General features: G+C 41.3%; 1 protein-coding gene across 1 annotated transcript in view; it reads right to left on the bottom strand.

The window, feature by feature from the left end:
- The window catches only part of Agbl1 (ATP/GTP binding protein like 1), a 438,823-nt gene that overhangs the window by 256,911 nt on the left and 166,938 nt on the right, over positions 1-14,974 (bottom strand). The window contains exons 2-4 of the mRNA XM_032895109.1: positions 10,176-10,300; positions 6,542-6,688; positions 1,686-1,817 (exon numbers count right to left, since the gene is read on the bottom strand). Coding sequence (XP_032751000.1) covers positions 1,686-1,817; positions 6,542-6,688; positions 10,176-10,300 — 404 coding nt within the window. The remainder of the gene's footprint in view (positions 1-1,685; positions 1,818-6,541; positions 6,689-10,175; positions 10,301-14,974) is intronic.

Genomic DNA, 14,974 nt, shown 5'->3' with positions numbered 1-14,974 from the left:
TTGTCCCATCCAACGAGTCTATGAGATTTGCTGAGGGTTGAATGCATTCCCCCAAATCTATTTTAAAGCCATAATCCCTATGACCTAAAGGTGTAATTAAGTTAAAGAGATGCCCTTGGAGAAGGGATAAAATCTAATCCGTTTTGAGTCTGTCATAGAGAAAATTTAAACATAGAAAGAGACCAAGGATGCACAAGCCTATGGAAAGACCACATGGGGATATGGAGAGATGACAGAATCGTCCTTAGGAATCTCTTTAGCCAAGGAGACAGGCTATAGAAGAAAGTGAACCTTGCCAGCATCTTGGTCTCAGACCGTCAGCCTTTAGCACTGTGAGAAAATTAATTTCTGTTGTTTTAGTAAGACAAAACCCTAGCAGATTAATAGTAATAATTATTGCTGCTGTAATTTTACAAAAGGAAAAAAACCATGAGGTTAACCAGGCCAAGTGCTCACATTCCACGACTCATGAGAAATAGCATCAGAGTCAAACTGAGGGCTCCCTGGCTCTAAGCCCACAGTCTTTCCCCTACAGAGTATATTACATCTAAATAATTGTCACTTTTATTCCCCAGGAAGGGAGCTTAGAACGGAGAAATGAAAGTCTGTGCTCATTACATGTGAGATAGGAGGTATAGAATCTAATCTATTAATGAAAAGCGCCTCCACTCAGAGTAGAATTAACACAAGTTTTGGAATTCTAAAGCCAGCCTTCAGGACTTTTATCTGTATAAACTTAAGAAATTACTTCACTCTCAGAAGCAGCTGGCTTTTTCTTTTCTGACATATAAAAATATAGATCTAAACACACAGTTGTTATGATAATTAAAAAACAGCTGAAGTGAATAGATCCTTAATAACAATCCCCTGACAGATTCAGATGTGATCACCCAGAGAGAGGGTCCGTTAGGAAGAGGCATGAGGTTAGAAAAACATCAGTAAGGATTTTGTACCATCAATGAGTAACTTTGTGGGATTAATAAGGACTGTTCTTTATTTTAATGTGTGTGTGTGTGTGTGTGTGTGTGTGTGTGCGTGTGCGCGCGCGCATAAATGTATGGTAAATTCACATGTACTTGTCTGAGGAGGCCAGGTTTCATCCACAAGAATAGCATCTACTGCCTTTAACAAGGGGCCACTCATTGGCTTAGACCTCACCAATTAGGCTACACCAGCTGGCCAGCAAGCTCCCAGTATCCTCCTGTCTCTGCCTCCCCGACACTGGGATTACAAGTCTATATCACTATGTATCACTAGTATTTTGATACTAGTGGGTTCTCAAGCCCTTGTGTTTGTTTGCAAATTAAACACTTGACTGAGTTCTCTCTCCAGCTATCACAATGTTGTTTTGAACAGATGCAACACATAATGTTATGAGGATGTCAAGGCCTGAGGCAAGTCTGCCTTTCTTCTGCCACGGGACTTCTGTACCTGGTAATATTAATAGAGAAACTTGGAAGGCTGTATATGCAACTCAGAGGAAAAGCCAAAGACAATACTTAGGTACTAAGTCAAGAGCTGTAGCTGACCAAATCAATAAATAAATAATGTCTGACCTCCACAGTCTCTGGATTGTCAGGTTCTGCTATGTGTCTGAATGGGACCACATGCATCCTCACCCAAACCCTCACTCCCCCAGACCACCACATGGTTTCTAGGTATCCAAACCCAGGTCTGGAACTTACCTCTGGAGGCAAACACACGCAATGCCCAGAGACAGTGCACGAGGTTCTGGCTATGAGACAGGTTTTTCCTGGCCAGAATCAAGGTCACATCAAGGGCTTCTAATTCTAGTGCCTTCTGTCCAAACTTCTTATCTAGGAACACAAATTCATCTCTCTTTAATTATGTCTCACATTCATTCTTAAGGTTTCAGGAGAGAAGAAAAAATGATGGAGGAGGGAGGATAATTATAACCAAAGACACTTTTTAGTCTAATTGAAACTATTCTAAATATGCCCCCCATTGGAGGCAAATGCATCAGAAGAGTAGAGTCTGGGTTTCTTATTTACATGAAAGCTATGGGTTCTAAGACTGCAAGTTTTTGAATCTACAGACACTCCTAATCATCCTCATATGTATCAATGTCTTTAAGACAAATCTAGAATGGGTAAAATAATTAGCGGTACATTTGAATGCAGTGCATAAACTTTGGTTGACTCCTTTTATTGTTTGGGTTTTGTGTGCTTGTTTGTTTGTTTGGTTTTGTTGTTGTTATTTTTGGTTGGTTGGTTGGTTGGTTGGTTGGTTGGTTGGTTGGTTGGTTGGTTGGTTGGTTGGTTTGCTTTGCTTTGGTTCTTGCAATCAGTTTTTCCTACACATCCATGCCTGTCCTGGAACTCACAGTGGAGACTAGGCTGGCTTCGAACTCACTAAAATCCACCTCTTCCACCACTGTCTCCCAAGTAGTGCTAGGATTAAAGGCTTGCCCAGCATGGATCTTGTTCATTTGATTGGGTATTGTTTTGAATATGCAAAAGATAGTGTGGAACTTTTGGAGAAGTTAGATCAAAGTTATAGGTAGATGATGGTAATATTTCTATTTAACAAAGAATTTTCATAATAAAGAGTAAAAAGCATTTAAGAAAAGAAAATTAAATTTAAAAAGTATGGTACTCTACTAGCCTAACATCTAGTGTTGCGGGTAAGCTGTTCATCATCTTCATCCCAATAGTTACAAAATAAGCACTGAAAACAAGAGGAAAACACCTCTTGTTTATGCTTCTTGCTCCTACTATCAGGTGACTGTGTCTAGTCAATTTTATTTGTGTCCTTTCCTAAGTGTGATGCCCAAATCATCAAGATTATTATAAGATTTATAGAAATATATTTCTATATTTGTTTTATTATTTAATTTAGCATAATATCCTCTAGGTGCAACCCAAAAGGCTTGATAACACTCCATTGCATATGTATATCACATTTAATTGATCCATAGACACTTACACTATTTCCAGGTCATAGCTCTTGTAACTAGTACTTCAGTGAACATGGGAAGATAGATCTTTATGAGATAGTCATTCGCTTCCCTTGAGTATATGTTCATATCAGAGATTATAGAAATGTCTGAGCAATATGATAATTTCATTGTTTGTTTTGAACAGGGTCTCCTGTGGCCCAGTGAGGCCTGGAACTTATTATGAATTTCTCGCCCTCCCAACCTTCACCTTCCAAGTGTCAGAATGCCAAGTGTTTATCACCATGTCCATGTGTTAGCTCTTTTTTTTCTTCAATTCTCCATGCCATTTTTAATGACAACCATCCTGATCTTCAGCACCTCAAAGTGTGCAATGGTTCCCTTTCTTCACATCCTCACTAGCATTTGTTCTCCCTTGTCTTGTTGACAAGCCATCCTCATGAGCATGAGGGAATGAGTACACAGGGGTAAAGAATGAAACTGCTTTCTGCTGACTTTGAGGGCGAAGCAGGGAAAGAGGATGCATTGAAAGACACAGAATGGCAAATAAGCAGGGAGATGAATCTATAGCTCTTGTACTCAACATGAAAATAAAGTTCACAAAATTGTACCAAGCTAAATACGTAGACTTTAGCTGTTCCTGTCACCAAAATGAAGTGACACTATATGAGTCGGTAGACATGTTCATCTACCTAGCTGCGGAATTGACATCGCTACTTCTATCTCATAATGTCACATTGAAAAATCCCAAGTATACACAATGAAATTTGCTGTAAAAATAGAAAGATTGAAGCTGGGAAGATGACTCAGTGGGTGAGAGTTCTTGCTGTGTAAACAAGAAGAACTTAGTTCAGGTCCCCTACAGCATAAAGAATAGCAATGTGTGGCTGTACATACACTGTAACACCAGCACTGATCCAGGCAATGGGAAGAGGGCCCCAGGGTCTCACTAACAAAGAAATCTAATGCAGTGAGCTTTGGATTCAATGAGAAACTCAGTCTCAAAAAATAAGGTAGCAAGAAATTGAGAAAGATACCCAACATCACCCTCTGGCTTCTACATGTGCATATATACATGTGAAACATAGACACATACATATAACACATATACCCAAAGGACAGTAACTTGAGAACCACTGTCCTTGTATGTCTCTTATCACTTGACTGTCAGGTCCCTGGCCCCATATGCTAAAGATGTATGTTGGGGTGACATTTTTGCACACTGTGTGAAGGCGGTCTTTGTATTATTCAAATGTTGATTTTGGTACTGGCAGAGAGCTGAGTATTGTCTGGATTTTGGTATTGTTATTTTTATAGATCATCCGCTGCCTTAGGATTTTGTAAGTATACATCCCCCTCATCTTCTGATTGGTTTAATAAAGATCCAACAGTCAATAGCTAGGCAGGAGAGGGAAGGCAAGACTTCCAGGCAGAGATTGGAACTGTGGGAAGAATTCAGAAGCTTGAGATTCACCATGAAGACAGATGCTGGGACTGTCTGACTAAGTGAGGGGTAATGGGCCACATGGTAGGTGTGAAGTTGAATACTCACGCTAATGCCAGTTCGACAAGCTAGCTGGGATGCAATAAGCTATAATAAATAAGTCTCTGGGTCATTATTCAGGAGTTGGTGGATCAGAAACAGTGCAGCAATAGATGTGACCTAATGCCTCAATTATTCTTCCTAGAAACTCTAGAATTAAATTCTATACTTTCATTTGAGACATACAGGCACTGTAATTCATAAACCTTAAGTAACTTGACCAGGGTCACATAGCTAGGGACAGCCTTGAAACCAGCCTGCACTGTGTGACTTGGGAATATATCAAGTCTCTACTATCTTTTCTTAGAGTTCACTCAGCCCACTCAGCTTTGCTGACTTCCCCCTTTCTTCAAGTTTCAGCTCAAATGTCACCTCTCCCAGACCAGGCCATCTTAGGATAGCTTCGTTCTTTCTCCTCCTTGAGGCACTCATCATAGTCTGCTATCATCCAGTTAATTATTTTCTGACCGGTTAACCTGCCTCAGTCTGTGAGCAGACTCCTCTACTGTCTTAGTCACAGAGATGTTTGCACTGTGTAGAACTCTGCATACAGTTACCCCTGCTGAACGAACACTAAATGAAATGTTGTCGGTTATGTTAGGACATACTCAATGCAGTGGCCAGCTGATACCTTTCTCGTTCTATTTGTAGAATGCCAATGAACTTGAAGTAGAGATGTGGACATTGAGTGCTGGAGCATATAGATTTAGCTCCTAGCAGGGAACATCAAAGGGGCCTGGGCTTTTCAATTGTGACATGATATGTGTCATGATATTCGATACACAGTTGAAGCGTAACTGTGAAAGGATTCTTGCAAAGCATACACAAACTCTGAATGCTTAGATTATTCAACCCTCCTCCAGGAATCTCCAGAGACCTAAAAAGGTATTTCAGGATCTTCCAGGAGTGAAGAGAAATAGACAGAAGCTCTATTCCTAGGTGGCTTATCACAGTTGATTTAATTAACATTGTTGCCCCCAAAATCCATTTCCACCCAGACCTCCAAGATGCCATCTTATCTGAAAAGAGGATTTTGTATATTGAATTGGCTAAGAGGGGATCAGACAGGGCAGACAGCATCCTAAACCTTATGACTGATACCCCCATACAAATAGAAGAAGACACACAAAGTGAAGACATAGAGAACATTCTGAAAACACAAAGAAAATAAATCAGTCCATCAGTCCATGAAAGAGAGAGACAGAGACAGAGACACAGAGAGAGACAGAAACAGAGACAAAGACAGAAAGACAGAGAGACAGAGAGAGACAGAGGGAGGGAGAGAGATTGTTCTGGCAACACAAAGACAGAAGAAAAAAATGGACTCTCCCTTGGGATTTACAAAAGGAACCCACCCTGCCAGGACTTTGTGACTTGTGGAATCCAGAAGTATCAGAGGCTGTATTTATGGTGCATGATGGCAAACAGTCTGTGGCAACTTGCTCTGATAGCTCTAAAACTTGAATGCACAAGTCTGGTCTGGCATGATGACATATTACTTATAATCTCAATACTCTGGAGTTCAACATCATGCTTTCCTACATAGTAAGTTCCAGGCTAGCTCAGGCTACATGAGACTCTGCCTCCAAAACGAGAGGGAAAAGCTAATTCAGAAAATGAACTTAAAATGTACTTTCGTATGAGATACATTTCATAAATGGTCTCAGTCTGTGTGAGGATTTAAAGCGCACTGGAGTCACTCTCCTCTTTCCTGACTTATGGTCCATGCTTTTGCAGTCCATGCCAGCTGTGACTACAACGTCTCTGTATCATTCATTCATTTCTAAGCACCACATCTTGTATCAACTGACATATGTAATCCCAGTCTACAGGAAGCTGAGGGCAGAAGGATTGCAATAAATCTGAGGCCACCCTTGCAACATAGCTTGAAGCCAGTCTCAAAAACATATAATACTCCAGGCCTCAAAATAACAATAAAGTAAAAATATCTCCCCTATAAGGCTGGGCCTTCTCTCACCAGGGCATCTGAGACACCCCCTTCTGCCTCCCCACAAGGGCTACCCCAACTGCTCTTGAAGTGTGTTTTTTTCAGTCATCATTAGGTTTTGAAGTGTAAGTACCTCTTAGGCCAACTTTAGCCAGCAGCCTGAAGAGAGGCAGGAGGATGTCCCAGTCAGGAGAAGCTGACCTTGCTGTGTCCACCAGAGTCTGCAGAAGGGTTTCGCTGCCACCTTTGCTGATTATATAATAAATCCTCCGGTCTGTGCCTGGGGGGAACCAGAGGAAACATGAGACGCAAATGGTACTCTCCTCTCCAGAGGAAACCTCAGACTTAACAGCTAGAGAAAAGGCAAAGGTTCATTCATTTCACCACAGAAACACAAGCTGGCAGGTTCTTGACATGACCTGTCTTCAAGTTGTGCTACCGTCTGAGGGAAGAAAGGTGTACAATATGATGATTGAAGGATATTTAGGAATTTGAATATATTCACCTCCTGAAGCTATGGTAAATTGAATGATACTACAAGTTCTAGAGACCTGTTAAGTCTTCCCTATGTGTACACTTGTGTGTGTGTGTGTGTGTGTGTGTGTGTGTGTGTGTGTGTGTATCAAAACATCATTATATACTAAATCGTCTTCTGCAATAAACACGAGTCATTAGTAGCAGGAAAGGGGTACTGTCTGATCTAGAGTCATTTCATTGGAGGTGTAACGATTTTCTAATTCTGTTCTTTAGCAACTAATAGAGGGGAAACAGAGAAGCCACTATAGGGACCTCCTCAGAAACAAAATGCCCAGACATAGCAACCAAGGACCTTTGGTCAGAGCCTTGAGCAAGGGTGAAATATTTGTCTTTCTATCAAAGAATAGGTTTGAATAAGACCTCTCTTACTTTTCCCAAGGACAGCTCAAAAGCAATGATTACATAACAACATGGAGACCGAACCTGTGTGACCTAACCCAGGGAACCAACAGGCATAATCATACCAAAGGAGAAATTCTGAGGTTTCCATCCTACTGAAAAAAATAACTGTCTGCCCAAAAAAAATAGAATAAAATAAAGAAGGAAAGAAAAATCAAGAGAACAAGCTAAAGGAGGGAGAATAAAATAGAGATGGGAAATAGGGCAGGGAAGCCAGAGGTATCCAGGAGCGGTGGTGCACGCTTGTAGTCCCAGCACATAGAAAGTTTAGGCAGAAAGATTGCTGGTTCAAGGGCTTCCTGGATTATAGAGGAGTGAGACCTTGGCTTTAAAAAAACACAGTAGGGGAGCACCCTCAGAGAAGCAAGGGGAAGGGAGTGGGATAGGGGGTCTATGATTGGGAAACCTCGAAAGGGGATAACATTTGAAATGTAAATAAAAAATATCCAATAAAAAAAAATCACATTCATTACAACCTGGCACGGCTTTCATGCTGGCCTTCAACTGTTTCTTGCATGTCCTCATGATACTTTTAATTAGGTTTAATTAGGTCTTCACAGTAAGTTCGGAAAGAAGCATCTTACTGGTAACATTTTTTTTTTATCTTGTTAAAGGAAAAAAATCAATTGTTTATCCTTTTCAAGTCTTTCATTTTTCTCCTGTAGGAAGTGTGTTAACTTTATATCCAGCCACTTTGTTAAAGTTGCTTCTCAGCTATAGGAGTTCTCTGGTGGAGTTTTGGGGTCACTTATGTATACCATCAGAGATGGACCTATGGCTTCATCCACATATGTAGCATAGGATGGCCTTGCTGGGCATCGATGGGAGGAGAAGCCGTTGGTCCTGTCAAGGCTCAATGCCCCAGAGTAGGAGAATGTCAGGGCAGGAGGTGGGAGGGAGTGAGTGGGTGGGTGAGGGAGCACCCTCATAGAAGCAGGGGAGGGAGATTTCGGATTTCTGGAGGGGAAGCCAGGAAATCGGATAACATTTAAAATGGAAATAAAATACATAGGCGAATGTCATCATTAAACCACTGAACTGAGAATGGGACCTTCGTTGAAGGAATCTTAGGAAGGACTGAAAGAGCTTGAAGGGGCTTGAGACCCCATATAAACAACAATGCCAACCAACCAGAGCTTCCAGGGACTAAGCCACTACCCAAAGACTATACATGGACTGACCCTGGGCTCCAACCACATAGGTAGCAATGAATAGCCTAGTAAGAGCACCAGTGGAAGGGGAAGCCCTTGGTCCTGCCAAGACTGAACCCCCAGTGAACCCCCATTGTTGGGGGGAGGGCGGTAATGGGGCGAGGATGGGGAGGGGAACACCCATAGAGAAGGGGAGGGGAGGGGCTAGGGGATGTTGGCCTGAAACCGAAGGAATAACAATTGAAATGTAAATAAGAAATACCAAGTTAATAAAGATAAAAAAATTAAAAATGTAAATAAAAGACGCAATTTTAAAAAATATCAAAAAAAAAATACAGTCACAGCCTGGTTCTAGAACAGGCAGGGCTACGTATTGAAACCCTGTCTCAACAAACAAGCAAAAATATCATCCTTACGGAAAAAAATATCCAAGGCTTCATTCTAAACATTTCTAACTACCTCCTGAAGGTAGATTCGTCTCAGAAGACAAGTGATGATTTACGAAAAGGAAACTCATTTTGAAAAAGTTTTTATGTACATGGAACTGGCCCTGCCATTGAAGGACATAGAAGTTGATTTTTTTTTTAAAGGCCACAGTGTGATGAAAGTCTTGTGGTTTTATCTCTGGCATACCATATATATTTAATGTTGCCTATTTGTGCTAACATTTCTTTTTTATTTACAAATTTTTATTAGATTTCTTTATTTACATTTCACATGCTATTCCCTTTCCCAGTTTCCTGTCCATAAGCCCCCATCCTTTCCCCCTCCCCCATACGGGTGTCCCCCCTTATCCACCTCCCTTACCACCACCACCCCGACTTTCCCCTCTGCACTGGAGGTCCAACCTTGGCAGGACCAAGGGCTTCCCCTTCTACTGGTGCCCCAACAAGGCTATTCTCTGCTAGATATGCAGCTGGAGCCATGGGTCAGTCCATGCATAGTCCCTGAGTAGTGGTTTAGTCCCTGGAAGCTGTGGTTGGTTGGCATTGTTGTTCTAATGGGGTTGCAAGCCCCTTCAGCTCTTTCAATCCTTCCTCTGATTCCCCCAAAGGGGGTCCTGTTCTCAGTTCAGTGGCTTGCTGCTAGCATTGACCTCTGTGTTGGACATGCTCTGGATGTGTCTCTCAGGAGAGATCTATATCCAGTCCCTTTCTGTGCTAACATTTCTTAATCTGGTTAACTTAGGTGACTTGTAGCTACTCAATTCTGTCATCTCATTTCTGAAAATGTAAATGACTTGCTGACCTTTGCAGTTTACCCACCTCATACTTCCATCTCCATGAGATATTTGTAAAAATGTTCTAGTAGCTGGCTCTTCCTGTGAGCACAAAGGAAGGGAGCCTAGGGAGGGAGGGATATGGTTGCTGAGAAACAGCTCTCTCAGGTGAAGACTTTTGGCCTTACAGAACAGAAACCATAACATAGCCACCCAGCAGCTCACTGTCTCCTAAGTTTGGGCACTGTAAGGTGACAAAGTGACAAGGCTGAGGAGCCTAAGTACAATCCCAGTCTACGCATGCCTTATCAAATAATATCAAGGAAAAAAACATTGGCTGGCTATTCTCTCCCACGCAGGAAAGTTAAGCTGCAAAAAAGCTATATCATTTCCTGGGACAGGCGATAGCTAGCACTGTCTCCAACCTACAATATGATTTGGTGTGAATATAGTGTACTCACCAACAGAAAGCAGATCGCTGAGGACCTGGAGAATGGCCAGGATGGATGCTTTATCGGAGGAGTTCTGCAATGATAACACAGACAGGTAGGTATCTTCACAGTGAATACAAGAGGAGGGAAGTAGCCTGGTTAGAGATGCAAGCAACGGGCAGAGTTAGGCTTTGTTATGCTGAGATCAAGTCTATGAGGTGAAAGGATGGACAGAGGAGCTCTCCTTAAGTAACAGTGAGTTTGAACTCACTGAGATAGGAGTTTCAGAGGCTGTGTCTCTCAAGTATTCAAGGCCCCTTTTTGGAGACCAGTCTAATAGTAACATTATTAAGGTACACGCAAACTCAATTAATTGATCCAGAAACAGCAACAGAGTTTTGTGGGCCTCCATCACAAGAACATCATATATTTAAGTAGCCTTGGATTATTTTTAATGGTTCTCCTCTCTCTCTCTCTCTCTCCTCTCTCTCTCTCTCTCTCTCTCTCTCTCTCTCTCTCGCACGCACACCCCAGAAGCCACCAAAATGTTCTGATGCAAATACTACCTTCTCAAACAAAGATGAGCTTTTATTTTCTCAAGACAAGTATAGAGTAGTAGCAGATCATATTGTGAGAATGATTTTAGAAATCCTTCTAAGTCTTGACATGGCTGCTTGTTCTTAGAAGAGAAGTCTTCATTCAGAAGTTGGGAGGACATGCAGAATTCCCTGAGGTAACCTATTATCATAATTCTGGAAATGCAACCTACTCTAGGTTCCCAGAAGTCAGGTCTATGTGTTTGCACTGTAACATTAGGGAATGGTCTTTTTATCTTTGTTAATTTAGGTAAGTGCATCACGCAGCCAATCATTGGACTGAGAACAGGGTGCCCCAATAAAGGAGTTAGAAAAGGAACTGAAGGAGTTGAAGGGGTTTGCAACCCCATAGGAAGAGCAAGAATATCAACCAACCAGAGCCCCCAAAGCTCCCAGGGACTAAATCACCAACCAAAAAGTACACATGGAGCAACCCATGGCTCCAGCTGTATATGTAGCAGAGGATGGCCTAGTTCAGCATCAATGGCAGGAGAGGCCCTTGGTCCTGTGAAGGCTTGATGCCCCAGTGTAGGGAAATGCCAGGGCAAGGAGGTGGGAGGGAGTGGGTAAGTAAATGGGGGAGCACCCTCATAGAAGCAGAGAGAGGGGGGATGGGATAGAGGATTTCCAGAGGGGAAACCAGGAAAGGGGATAGCATTTGAAATGTAAATTTTAAAAATACAATAAAAAAAATGAGTTTTAACATTCTCATGAGTAAAACTTGTGCTCCTTCTCCACTTCGGTGACCTCAAGAACTCTCCATTATACATTGGGCAAAAACGGGAAACCAAAATCTCCAAGATCATCTTCTCCAGATATCTCCAACTTCATTATTAATTCCATACTCCTGTCCAAAGTAGGTATTTTCATGGTATGGAACCACTCGGCTGTAGATTCCTGCCCAAGAAATGTTATGGCTTGGTCTGAAAAGTTGACCACACTGTTCCCTCTTTAGCAGCTCGTTCCCTGTGCTTTAGGCTGGTCGGTGCTGACCCTTCCTTCTAGTGTGTGCTGGGCCCCATGATATCTCCAACCGCCCCACAAACCAGGTCTGGGAGGCCTTCTACCTCTCCACCACTCTGTTCTCAGTTAAGCCTCACTCTGACATCGATGTGTAGTCTTCCTTCTTATCTCACCTTCACTAGGTACTAGAATCTTTTAAAAGTAGCACCCATCAGAGGATTGCTCCAGAGAAAAAGGAGAAATAAATAATTTTAATGGAATCCAAAAGAACTCCAGGAGGCCCACTACCACCACCCAATACCTTCCAGAAAGTCATATTTCAAAATATATACCTAACAGAAATAATTTTCTCTAGTAGAAAATTCCAGAGGCCATTAAGAAACATTTAGGTAGATATTTTAATACTATATTTTTACAAACCAAAACTAATGCCCCTGAATTAAGATGGACAAAATATCACAATGGAGTTTACTAATTTCTTTTCAAGATAGATAAAGCCTCTGGGACCTCCCAGTACTTAACATATACACCCATCACCAAAAGCACGAGGAATACTCTGATATCTTTTTCTGGGTGCTTGGACCTAAAAAGGACATCTATACATCTCATCATATTAAGTGAATTACTGCACCCCAAATTTCAAGTCCATATCATCCTCTAGCAACCGCCAGTTATGTATAACAACAATGTCAGTACCTTCTTGTACTCAAAGCTAGAAACAAGAAGCAATGGTCTTTTCTAACATAGGTCTATCATTTGGGGGTTTGAAGAACTTCATATCTTTGCAACTAGACCAAAAGACTATTTGCAGTAGAATAAATGTGCATGGGATTCTTTCTCTGGATAATATTGACAATTGTGGGTCAACCTCAATTTTTCCATGAAAAGAGAAGGGAAAAGCTTTGTGTGAGACTGTGCAAATGCTGTATAACTTAAAATGCTAGACTCACTACTTGATTGCAAGGAAAAGGAAAATAAAAGAGGAAAATGAAGGGGTGAGGACAAAGAAAGTGAAAAACTAATAAGGTGAAAGCTAACGGGAGGGAACTAAAGGTCCCCACTTTCATTTCCTTCCATTCAATTATTCATGTGTTCATCCCACAGACATCCATTGGCTGTCATCTATGTTCTAGCCACCAACTAGGCAGTGAGGATACTTATTGATCAAAATGCAATTTGCCATCACAGGCTCTGTGACAGCAGCTGGCAGTCAGACCTGGGAATGCTAAAGCCCATGGCAAAGATAAGCACTGGTGCTGGGAGAATAAAGGGAAGGGACATTTAACCCAGTCATGCCCATGACTGAAAAGTCACAGAAGGGAAATGAAGAGGTGACAGTGAGATATTCTAGCCATGTCATAACCTTTCATTCCCAGAGGGATGCATGGCAGCACCGTGACATTGGCATGTGAATCTGCATTCTGTGTGACCAATTGAATAGAGCAGATGGTACAGGGCATTTTAAATTCCTTGTGGGCAAATGCTAGGTCTTATTTTGCCTCTGTATTCCCACCCCCTGAGGTTTAATAGGCAACCTGTTTTATCGTTTTTAATGTTTTATTAAATTATTAAATTCATTAAATTTATTAAATTCAGCTAAAGAATTGCCTGCTTTGTTGCAGGGCCCACAAATACTCCCTGAGAACATCCTTGTCTTTCATGTTCCTATTATATTTTCCAGCATGGAAATAGCTGGCCATATGTTATATATTAAATCATCAGACCCAAGTTACTTTGACCTGTGGCCAACAATACAGGCTGCACATACATGAGCCATTCCTCTATAAATCCCTTAATGAAAAACCTTATTTGTAGGACTAAGAGATGCCATGGTGGTTAAAAGTACTGGACCAATGCTCTTGGCAGAGGACCCAAGACTGATTCCCAGCACCCACACAGTGGTTAACAACCATCCATAATTCCAGTCCCAGGGGACTCTTTTCTGGTCTCCATGGGCACTGCAAGAAATGTCCTGCACTATGTCTGTGCAGACAAAACACCAAACACATAAGTTATTTACATAGGTAAATAACTATTTTTTTAATTGTTTCAAAGGAGCAATCTAGTACTAATGGAAGGTACTGGTCCCTCTTTTCCAGAACAGAGATGGAACTTTGGCCAACCTTCCAAGCATTTTTGAAGTTAGCATGATTAGTTTAGAAGTAGAAAACAATCCTGGGTCTGGGAAAAGAAAATCTGAATGGAATCTGCTGGAAGATTCTAAAAATGATTTTCTGCAGAAAAAGAAATAAACTTCCTATTTTTGGATGTTGTTGTATGAAGACATTATCTTGAATCCTAGGTGACATTGTTAAGCCAGCAAATCAACTCTACAGAACCACTTACCTGTGGACTTTGAGATAAGAAATATAACAAATACCCTTGCTTATAAAAGTCCCTTAAAGTTGGAGAGTCTGCTGCTGAATTCAGCTGTGACCCCTAAAGAAAAAATTTTACACCTCTATATGCCTCCTTCCCAAGCACAGTGTTCTTAATAGAAAAGAAATTGATTTTACAGACATGCTATAGGTCCACCCAGAGACTCCTGCTTTGACAAAGAAACAAAGAAGACAATTTCCTCCTACAGACATTTAGCTCACAACTCTCTCACTCAATACTCAACCAGAATACATCAGTGTTGTTTTGCTTTAAGTAAAAATTATGGCTATCAGTGGAGAGGGAAATGCCCCACAAACTTGCAACTGGCATTAATTTATGCATTGCTATATTTACCAATAAATATTTTACACTATTTAGAAGAATAGCACAAGGCCGTTATCTCACCCACAGTAATAATAAATGAGCAATTAAAGAAGACAGGATGTGATGTGCCGTGATTTTCCTTTAATGATTCCTTCTAAATGAATCACTGAGTAATCCCCTGTCGGTTAAGACGTTCCAATAAAAAATGGATCTGCCAAGCATTCAAGGAGATACAAACAGTTGGAAGAACAAACAGTGTCTCTCAGAGACTGCAGTTTTGAATTGCAATTTTCTCATAGACTGTTTTGAATGTGTTGCCTCTTTGCCTTCTAATTCTCTATATCTCCCTCTTATGTTCCTCTTTCTGCCTCAGAGTCATGGTAGTGGAAATAAGATCCTTCATATCACTGTCATGAAGAGACATTTCCAGTCCTTGCAAGGACCCTGGGTAAGAACATGTCAATTACACAGAGCCAGTGAGTGTGCCCAAGAGCACCATGGGTACCTGTGCCTTAAGGGATTTGTTCAACCTGACGCCACTGATCAGCATCATTTATCCTTCCTCTT

The sequence above is a fragment of the Rattus rattus genome, chromosome 2, assembly GCF_011064425.1.
Source record: "Rattus rattus isolate New Zealand chromosome 2, Rrattus_CSIRO_v1, whole genome shotgun sequence".
Classification (NCBI taxonomy): Eukaryota; Metazoa; Chordata; class Mammalia; order Rodentia; family Muridae; genus Rattus; species Rattus rattus.
This window is presented reverse-complemented; position numbering and strand designations above follow the sequence as displayed.